This window comes from Vanessa tameamea, chromosome 30 (assembly GCF_037043105.1).
Source record: "Vanessa tameamea isolate UH-Manoa-2023 chromosome 30, ilVanTame1 primary haplotype, whole genome shotgun sequence".
Taxonomy (NCBI): Eukaryota; Metazoa; Arthropoda; class Insecta; order Lepidoptera; family Nymphalidae; genus Vanessa; species Vanessa tameamea.
In genome coordinates, this window is record NC_087338.1 from 5,264,469 (window position 1) to 5,275,643 (window position 11,175).

Consider the following 11,175-nt stretch of genomic DNA (forward strand, 5'->3'; position numbering starts at 1 on the left):
TCCATTACCGCCCTTGCGTTTACACACAAATAAACACGTAAAGATTAAGCAGTGCTTGCCCAGTTTTACCATAACCTTCAGTCAAGGTCCACTTGTCCTATCATGAGATCATATCGGTTTCGAGTATATTTATGTCATTAGTAATAGTATATTTGTTTGTCTCTAATAGTTCCTTCCGATAATCTCACCAGATATAATAATAAAGAAAATATTAATTTCAGGTATCAGGTATTACCTCGGCGTTCGTAGACAACATACCGCTGACGACTATGATGGTGCGTGTGGTCATCGCGCTGGGATCCAACCCGACGTTAAATTTACCCATCATGCCACTCATTTGGTCACTATCGTTTGGGGCCTGTCTAGGAGGTAAGAGTTCCGCAGGGTGTACACTTGGGACTTTTATTATATTATATATATTAGTGTTACATTTATCAATAAACGTGATAAATAATAAATAAATAAATAAATAAATATTGGACAACATCACATACATTACTCTGATCCCAATATAAGTAGCTAAAGCACTTGTGTTATGGAAAATCAGAAGTAACGACGGTACCACACACACCCAGACCCGAGACAACATAGAAAACTAATGAACTTTTTCTACATCGACTCGGAGTGACGTACCCATGAAAACCGGTGTACACACTACTCGACCACGGAGGTCGTCCTAAAGATGCGAGAATAATCTTGTAGATTTAATTTGGGACAAATTGATATCACACAATTCAGAATATAGAAGATAAGTATGTTAGAATCATTTCCTGAAATAATGTTAAACATTATTTCAGGAAATGATGTGAATGATGACGCGACCGTGTCCGTGTGAACACACTAAGCTAAAAGTTAGCAACATTAACAGAGACATTTTGCTACATCGACTTTTCTTGGTGGTAGGACTTTTGCTAGGTCGTCTGAGTCGGCACCACCCACTCATTATGTGTCCTACACGGTATTGTTGTGTTCCAGTTTGAAGGGTGAGTGAGACAGTGTAACTACAGGCAGCATAGACATAACATCTTACTACCCTTGGAATTCATGATTAATATTTGCCGATATTGATCACTTGTTTTAGTTTTTACTTCATAAAAAAAACTCCAAAGACATGATTTTATTATAATTACGAACCAAAAAACACCAAGATTATTTTCATTGTTCCTTTTCCAGGTAACGGCACATTAATCGGCGCAAGTGCGAACGTTGTCTGCGCGGGAGTCGCCGAACAGCACGGCTACAGGTTCACCTTCTTGCAATTCTTCAAAATCGGTTTCCCGGTTATGATTGGACATCTCATCGTCGCGTCCGGTTATTTGCTTCTCTGTCATTGCGTCTTTGCTTGGCATTGAAAATTCTAACCTACTGAGACAAAAAAATAATTAAACTGATTATTATTGTATAACCGACCAAATTAAAAGCGTTGTACCTTTTATTTAATAGTTAAATATTAAGAAATTAATTGCCATACGTCCTAATGCAGGACAAACTCAATACAGACCAAGTTTCGTACGAATTCGTTCAGAATTTTTGGTGTTACTAATTTTTTATGTTATGTTTAACGAACATGCAGATATTTCTTGCATTTATAATATTAGTATTGTACAAGCCCAACAGACAATTGTCATCGTCATCATTTGTATGTTTTAATGTTTGCCAAACCGTCACAACCAAACAGCTGGATCTTAACATCTGGAAATTATGATCGTAACTTTTTTTTTATGATATTGGTAGGCGGACGAGCAAATGGACCACCTGATGGTAAGTGGTCACCACCGCCCGTAGACAATGGCATTGTAAGAAATATTAACCATTCCTTACATCACCAATGCGCCACCAACCTTGGGAACTAAGATGTTACGTCCCTTGTGCCTGCAGTTACACTGGCTCACTCACCCTTCAAACCGAAACACAACAGTACTGAGTACTGCTGTTTGAAATAAATTTATATGGTGTACAGTTGAAACTATACCCAAATAAATTGTATTTAGCATACCTTATCTAACTGTCATTTAAATCAGAGTTCGGAGTGTATTTGTAGAATTGACACTTCAAGCATTAACAGCGCTACCCTTGGTATTAATTATACCGTCTAACGCATTGGCATCTGCACGTAATTAATGAGAACCTCGTCCCTGCCAATGAGGACGTTGCGTGTTAGGCTGTTTAGATACGGTCCCAACTTTACCTCTAGCGGTATCACGATTCATTGCATTTGAAATGCAAAAGTCATCAAAAACGACACCGTATATGAAAGCCTTAGGCTTTGGTGAGATTTCCAATATAGCTAAGGACGTATTTCAGGTATTTACAATTCGATATAGATAGTACTTGTCTGTCTTGTCATTTTTGACATAAAGGAGAGGGATGTTGCAACAATTTTTTTGTCTCTGTCTAGATTTGCCAATTTTAAGTTATTGGGGTTTCATTCATTCCTTCAAGCACACTTAATGTTCTGTGACCTCTACGTGGAACAGAAGGCGTCTATAGTGCGTTGTCATTGGGATTTTGTCAAAAGTCAAAAATCTTTATTCAATATAGAAGTGTTTACACTTGCTTATTGATAGTTAAAAATCTACCACCGGTTCGGATTTTAACACCTCGGACCTGAGAAGAACCGGCGAAAGAAACTCAATAAGATTCAATAATAATTATATTTTAGTTATTTGAAACAGCCTGGAGGCGATCATTTCATTCCCAAGGTGTGCAGTCAACTAAAAAGTCATTAGTGTTGTAATATCCTTTAGCACACAAACACTCTTTAACGATTCTTTTGAATTTTATAATTGAATAATTTTGAACGTTTTCTGGGATCCTGTTGTAAAAACGTATACATTGCCCCAAAAAAGAGTTACTAACCCTGTGTAATCGGGTACTCGGAGTAACAAGTTTATTCTTGTTCCTAGTGTTAATAGAATGTACGTCACAATTTCTGGGAAAATCATTTATGTTTTTGCGTACATACATAACATTATCAAAAACAAATTGAGAAGCGACAGTCATTATTTTAATTTCTTTAAATTTACCTCTGAACGAATCTTTTGGGCCCAGGTTATAAATTGCACGAATAGCCCTCTTCTGCAGTACAAAAATGGTATTAATGTCAGCTGGATTACCCCAGAGTAGGATGCCATACCGCATAGGCTGCAGAGCTGAGTCTATTCGCCAATTTATTTATATGGAGGCCCCATTGGAGCTTAAGAGTCTATTGTCATACCAAGATACTCTGTTGATTCTGAAACATCTAATGCTTCCCCGTTTATAAGTACACTCGTTTTGACACATCTTACATTGGGAGCAGTGAATTTAAAACATTTAGTCTTTTTACTATTTAACATTAAATTATGAACACTAGACCAATTTACTATTTCAGAGAGAGTGTTGTTCACATCGTCATATATTGAAAGACGTCTTTTTATTTTAAAAATTAAAGAAGTATCATCAGCAAACAATACTATCTCGAGTTTATCACCTAGGAGATGTGGCAGGTCATTTATATAAACAAGGAAGATAAATGGTCCAAGAATTGATCCTTGAGGGACCCCCATAGTAACTGGAGACCCGGGAGATCTCTTTCCATTTACATCAACCCTCTGAATCCGATTGCTCAGATACGAAATCAGAAGGCTACGCATTTCATCTCAGACCATGTTAGAGCCCTATTGTCTTTATCTCGACACTACGCGTCAGCCTTACTTGGGATGGCACACTATCTTTTCAAATACATTGTTTGTTTCGCTATATACCTGATATCCCTTCCGAGAGTGTGCTCCAACCATGCCCATTTACTACGAGATTATATGTATAAAATGTTGCCGAAAGTTTGCTGTTTAGCGATATTTGGAGGCAAATTTGAACCCTTTTACTAAGTGGCAGTTCCCTTGATAGCATCCTTTTTAATTTTAAAATATCCATGATGCTAGAAAAAGTCAAATAGCGATTGTCGAATGATGAATGTATTCGATATAAATAAGTAAACATACATACAAATGTTTTAAAATTGGTGGTTAAATTTATTTGTAACATAAATAAAATAAACCGTATAAATATATTAATAATTATAAATTATTGTGATATATATGTTTTAACTGTATTTATAATTTTTTCGTTTTATGTTTAAATAAAAAATGGCGGTAAAAACCACCATATTGGTCGTTATGACAGATGATATCCGCCATGTTGTTTGTCATGACAGATGACATCTGTGATTTTTACTTTTCTCTTAACTTATAAAGTTTCAGCCCATTTTACTATTGAGATTTCAATCAAAAAGAAAAAGAAAATCAGCTACGATCCACGGGGTTTAGTGCTAATTAAATCTGACCGTTGACAGTTGACATTCATGTTTGTCACCTGTCAGTTGTAATTGTAAAAATGTAATTAAATTTTTATTTTTTTTTAAGTTAACATAATGGTATAATTTTTTAATAATATAAATGTTTCTTAATTGGTTACCCCTCTTGTGGTTGGACTAGACTCGCTTAAAATATTTATATGTTTGGATAAACTGTCAAAATTGAGAATGTCGACAAAAAATGCTGCCAACAATTCGTCACTAAGTAAACGCACACTAGTAAAGTAGTGTGACATTTGGTGAGTGTCAAACATTAATGTCACGTACATTAAGCTGATAAAGTTGGCCCGTTTATTTTAGTTATTTTGTAGTGCGAGACTCAATTTAGACATATAAATAATTAATTTTAATTTTAATGTGAAATTAAGAAATTTATGCTTGTTTAAAATATGTACATATAAAATTACATAATATGTATATATTGCTTTATTTGTAATAATTATAAGCATAATAGTGTATGTTATTTATAATTAATTAATCGTTGATTTAGTGTAGGCAGTATATGTTATGTTTAAAATGTAAGTTTTTCTATAATTATGTTCTTAACTCGGCGGTTTGAATAATATATGTAATAATGAATTTGTTTTAGCAATCTTTTAAGAGAGTTTTAGTAATGATTTTTTTTATTAAATTTTAATATTGACGATTTTATAATTAAGCTTAACAATAATATTTTACATATTTAACATGATATAAAAATATAGAACCTGTTTTCATAAAAAATCTGATATATTTTATCGATTTTATCTATATTTTTATAAACGTCAAAACTAAACTTTACTTTTGACAGCTTACTCTAACCGCCAACTTTTAATTCGAATAAGTTTTACATTTTTACTCAGTGTGACTATTAACATCAGAATAAAGAAATCAAAAAATTAAAAAAAATGATTATTATTAAAATTTATTTTTACACAAGGTTAAATATATCCAATAATATTATTAAGTATAATTTTATACACAAATACTAATTAGAGGCAACTTCGATTATATGAACAATGTTAATTTCTTGATTTCATTACGATGTTGTAATATTTGAAAGGTGGCAGTACTTACAAGTAACAGCTGACATTTAATGCCATTATACAAAATTTGCATAAATATAATCATTTATTTTCACATTATAAATGAATTTTAAATGAACTTTGTTTACAAAAGTGAGTTTTATTGTAAATAAAATAAATATAATTATATAATTTTTATAAATGCATCGAACAAAATGATAGATGAATTTTTAATAATAAATAATATCAATGAAAATATGATATACATTAGTTTTATACGCAGTATTCTATAATTAACAAAATAAAATATATTTATAATATACTATTTTTGAGATGTTTTTTTTTGTCCGGCTCCTGTTCTTTGTTCGGTTTTAAATTTAAACAACTATTAATTAATATGTAATGATGCTAATTTAATAAGAAATAAGTGATATAATAATTATTTTATGAATGTTAAACTAAGCTTGATTAATAAATTAATTAAAAAAGAAAGAAAACTACGACGTTGAGTGTATCTTAGGTTTATTTTGAGTTACAGTTAATAAAAAAATTTATAAAATCGTATCATAACAAAATTGTTTTTTTTTTAATTTATCTACTGTACCCGTGTTAAGCATAACAAGCTCTCAGGTGCAAACAATCTTCTGGCGATCGAATTAAGTACTCGTATTTACTTAGTTTGAAAATTTTAGTAGATAAAATTATTTACATCCAATTATTTATTTTACTTGTTTATCTAGAAGTAAATCTCGCGACAAGCTTTTATATGATATAAATTGTGTCAAATGTGTGAAATGACGTTATAAGTTAGCAGTAAAAGATGTAAGTGTAAAAGTTATTTTTTTCTTTTAAGCGCATTTAAATAAAAACTTTTTTATAAAAAGGTTTTTCACTTTTTTTACTCTTTAGTAATCGCTGGGTACGTAAACAAAAGTATACCAAAGTTCCAGACGGATTGGAGCAATGAATTCAGCATCTTTTTTTAAAAAATTCGAATTCTCTGTAAGTCTTCTCATTTGATACCCATATTGTAGGAATGAATTAAATAAAATTATACTTCATCTTGGGTGTTCCACCATTCAGGATTTAGAATTACGTCACACAGTATTGTCATCCAAATATATATACAAAATTTCGGCTCAATCTGTTAAAGATATCTGCATCAAAATTGAGTTTCAAGATTTCACCCAAATATACATTGCAAGTAAAGTAAAAGCTTGTAAAAAACCGGCCAAGTTAGAGTCGGACATTATCTATAAAAACGGCAAAAAAATCTTGGGAGCCCTCATAAATATACATTTCTCCTGTTTTTTAGTATTTGTTGTTAAAGTAACTCTGTCTGTTTATTGCTCTTATGATACAAGCTTGTCCTCCATTGAAGGACATAAGCTTTTTATGCGTAGTCGCGGTTGACAATACTAGATTGTATAAAATTCTTAAGTTACGTAGTCCAGGGCCGGATCTACCATATGGCTTTTTGGGCTTCAGCCCAGGGCCCCGTGGATTCAAGGGGGCCCCAGCTAAGTCGAGTCAAAGTCAAAAATAGACGATAATGCGAAAGAATCCATAACTTTATTAAATTAAACAGGTCGGACGGTTTCAAGTCTACGTTCAGATATGTCTTAGGTGGGCCCCTAAGTAGTGTTAGCCCAGGGCCCCCTAAACTTACGGTCCGGCCCTGACGTAGTATAATGTAGATAGAAATTTAACTGACTGAACAGACTCACATGCTCTGCTCTGCTCCATATGTAGCACCATTCGCCATTGGAGCATCAGAAAGCGTGGAAAAATGCCAAATGTTTGTAACCATAGGAACGAACTTGTTACCTTGCGCCAGTAGTTACACTGTCTCATTCAACCTTCGAACCGGAACACAACAATTCTAAGTATTGTTGCTTGGCGGTTCAATATTAATGAGTATTAATATTAAGAGCCAGTTGCCCGTTCCGACATCGGGTGACTCGAGATCGCTGTAAAAATAATCAATCAATCAAATCAAAATATACTTTATTCAAGTAGGCTTTTACAAGCACTTTTGAATCGTCATTTAACAAACTATTTAAAGTAAAGCTACCACCGGTTCGGAATGTAGATTCTACCGAGAAAAACCGGCAATAAACTCAGTAGTTACTCTTTTTAAACATCTAAAAATACAGTCATGTTAGTTAAAAGTAAGTATATTATATATATATATGTAGTTCTAGATAAACCACCTATAAATCGGTCTAATCGTTTAGGACCTGACGTACACGCACAGAGGAATTATTTGTATAAAGATATAAAGTTAAAGAACTTATCTACTTTCTGAACCGGAAGTAGCTTTACATTAATTCCACACTAACATGACGATTCAAAAGTGCTTTTATGAGCCCACTCGAAAAAAATATATTTTGATTTTGATTCGTGAAGTTACCAAATATCCTTGTATAGATACGAAATGTTGTCATGTCGCGTATGAGCTAAGTATATTAAGAAATACAATAAAATAACGTAAAACAATAAAATAAGTAAATCTTATCTTTGAGAGTTTTACCTCTTTGTCAAATGTCTGTAAATTTCTGTATGTAAATGTCAATAATTTCATTTCGGCATTTGTTTAAAACGACAAGAAACACACATTGACTTATTGATCCTGCAAATTGTACGAGTTCACATCGTATCTCACCCGGAAAGTATTAACAACCGTTTAGGTGATACGCCATTTTGATCCGTGTGTCTTATTATCTAATAACAATTATAATCAGTGTCGCTTAACACATTTTGACACTTAACCCTCGTGTTCTTGTTGTAAAGAATACCTCTACTGTTCAGCATCGTAACCAAAGGCTGGCTGGAATACCTTGGATGCAACCTTCGTGGAGGCGAATTTAACAGTACTATAGTCTGTAAACCGCTGGGGAATAATAAAAAAAGAGAAACCCGTTTAGAACGAAGTTGCTTTCATTATATATTATATAGTAAAATAAATAAAACTAAACAAATATAAATATACTAACTACCGTACCCCTGCACGGAATTATTATTTTGGTTTATTTATTAGATTTATTAGATTTTAGATATATTTATATTGGTTGGTTTCGGGTTCAAACCCAGGCACGCACCACTGAATTTTCATGTGCTTAATTTTTTCATGTGTTTATAATTCACCTCGTGCTCGGCGGTGGAGGAAAACATCGTGAGGAAACCTGCATGTGTCTAATTTCAACGAAATTCTGCCACATGTGCATTGCACCAACCCGCATTGGAGCAGCGTGGTGGAATATGCTCCAAACCTTCTCCTCAAAGGGAGAGGAGGCCTTTAGCCCAGCAGTGGGAAATTTACAGGCTGCTAATGCTAAAAATGCTAATAGATTTTTTTTGGAACCAATTTCCGCGGCTTACAGTAGAGTGAGCTGGCAGAAATATCACGTGACTAAAAATCTTTACGCCCCCTCCATTTCCCTCCATCGACCTTTCCCTCTCATTCTCTCTTCCTTTTATATACAGTTTTGATTAAACTATTTCAATTTTTTCAACTCATACATTTTCGATACAAAATTAACAAATTATGTTCTTACTTCAAATATCAATTATTGTTTTTTAACACGACTTTTATAATAATTTTTAACATATTGTTATGTAAGTATAAGTTATTATGTATTTTTAGACTTTGTCGAAACTTGGCCTAATATTATACATCGGAGGTTTAATGGAACAGTTTATATTGAAAGTCGATGAAAGTGCCAGGCTAGGTGTTGCCATTATGCTCGTATTATGGGTGAGTATAGCATCAAAGAGTTAAAAAATAATCAGAAGCCATTTGAAATCGAAAAAAAATATTTTAATGTTTTTTATTTTCTTTTAATCTTATATCAAATTGTAGCTGTATGAATCTTTACTAAGATTTCTCATCTCTTCACACGCTTGGGTAACTTAGTCTGTCCAAATCCTATGTTAGTTTTGGTATGTACACATACCTATTTTTGAGTTTCGTTTAGGGGTTGTTGATCAGGTTTTAGATATTCAAAAGTAACCTTTGTCGTTCCTTGAAGTTGAAGCTTGCTGCGTAAAAAAAAACATCAATTTCGGTTCACTAGTTTGGCTGTGAAAGTGTAACAGACAGACGGAGATACTTTTAAATTTATATTACTATAGATATAATATACATTTTTTTATAGGTAACGGTATCCTGATCGGCGCAAGTGCAAACGTGGTCTGCGCGGGAGTCGCCGAACAGCACGGCTACAAGTTGACATTCCTACATTTCTTTAAAGTCGGCTTCCCTATTGGCCATTTAATAGTTTCCTCGTTTCATTTACTCATGTGCCATTGTATTTTTACTTGGCATTAATTTATTATCTGTGCATATCGTGAATTTTAAAAAGTTTGTATAAAAATATTGGAAATAGATTTTCGGTTAGTTAAATAGAGTACTGTCCAGAAATAACAGTCGGAGAATTGTCGACCCGAATTGTTAATATTTCATTTGGATGGCAATAATTAGTCTGCAAACGAACGCAGATATTTAACATTATTTTATTTATATATAATTCGATTACTCAGGTAAGATGTCAGAATATTAAACCCAGCTCATCTTATACCGAAGTTTTCTAAGTGTCGATTACATTATACGCAAAAGAAATATAATTATAGGCTTTGATAAGTCATAATATACCCTTTGTTCTAACTAAATGATCATGTTCATCTGATAGGTTTTCAAAATATTCACTTCGATCGGGATATCAAACGCAATAAAACACATTTTTACTATAAACAAATTGCATTTTAATTATTTTACTGATAAAAAAAAAACTAAAAACTACCAATAGATAGTAAAAAAATTAACTCCACCAGCGATTAAACGAAACACGGTTTAAAAATAAATGTTGTGATAACAAATTATCGTATAACTAACAATTTACAACACCAAAAACTTATCTGTAGCGAAAATAGAAATTCAGACGCCATCTTGAAACGCCATTTCGTCAGACATTTGTTTATATTTTAAATTATTTGTATTAAATTATATTAAGTATTATTTTTTGTAAATTTTGGCAACAATTTCAAATGTTATGCATATATTTTTTTAATAGCAACACTAAATTCGATCCAGATAAGTTTGTTGGCCTCTAACTGAATTGGCAGTTGATTTTATAAACTTCAACATTTAAGATTTTCGCGCGCAAATCGCTTCGAAATTTTTACTAAGTTAGCAATGTCATGTTGACATACATTTTGGCGCGCAAAAATCTTTTGACAATAAATTGCAATAATATATTAAATTTTAAGATTTTTTAAGACGGGAATTCGAAACAAACGCAAACGAATTTCGGTATTATTATATAAAAAATATTATATAATAATTTGCGTATGTATAAACTATTTTCTTACTGTTAATATAATTTATACTTCGGACAGAAGATAATTAAATCAAATTTTAATATTATTACGACGTTTCGTTGGGCGAGATCGCCCAATCACAGATAATATTTAAGGTTAGGTTTAAGTGGAAATCGAAAAAAAAATCGACACTTATTTTAAAATTTGACACCCTTGTCAAAATTCCCGAGACATCTTCAGATGGAAGTATAAATTATATTAATTGTGAGAATATTTTCTTAGATTATAGATTTAAATAAACATCGACAAGACTGGCGACAAAAAATAAATGTATACATTTGAAATTCCCGCCTTACGTATTAATAATAAGTGCGTTAAGCGAATAATTCTGCCATTCGACGTTAGTAATGAGTTCCGAGATAGATAACGACGAGCAATATATTATCATTATCCCATTGAGGCATATCAATAAAACACATAAAAAAATTCAGTGCAATA

At 32.4% G+C, this 11,175-nt stretch overlaps 1 protein-coding gene across 4 annotated transcripts in view; it reads left to right on the plus strand.

Annotated features, from left to right (window-relative positions):
- LOC113391664 (P protein-like) overlaps positions 1-1,678 on the plus strand; it is a 52,372-nt gene extending 50,694 nt beyond the window's left edge. For all 4 annotated transcript variants that reach the window (XM_026627703.2, XM_064219966.1, XM_064219967.1 and 1 more), the window contains exons 16-17: positions 222-369; positions 1,174-1,678. In XM_026627703.2, coding sequence (XP_026483488.2) covers positions 222-369; positions 1,174-1,352 — 327 coding nt within the window. In that variant the 3' untranslated portion in view covers positions 1,353-1,678. The remainder of the gene's footprint in view (positions 1-221; positions 370-1,173) is intronic.
- Positions 1,679-11,175: the final 9,497 nt, after the last annotated feature.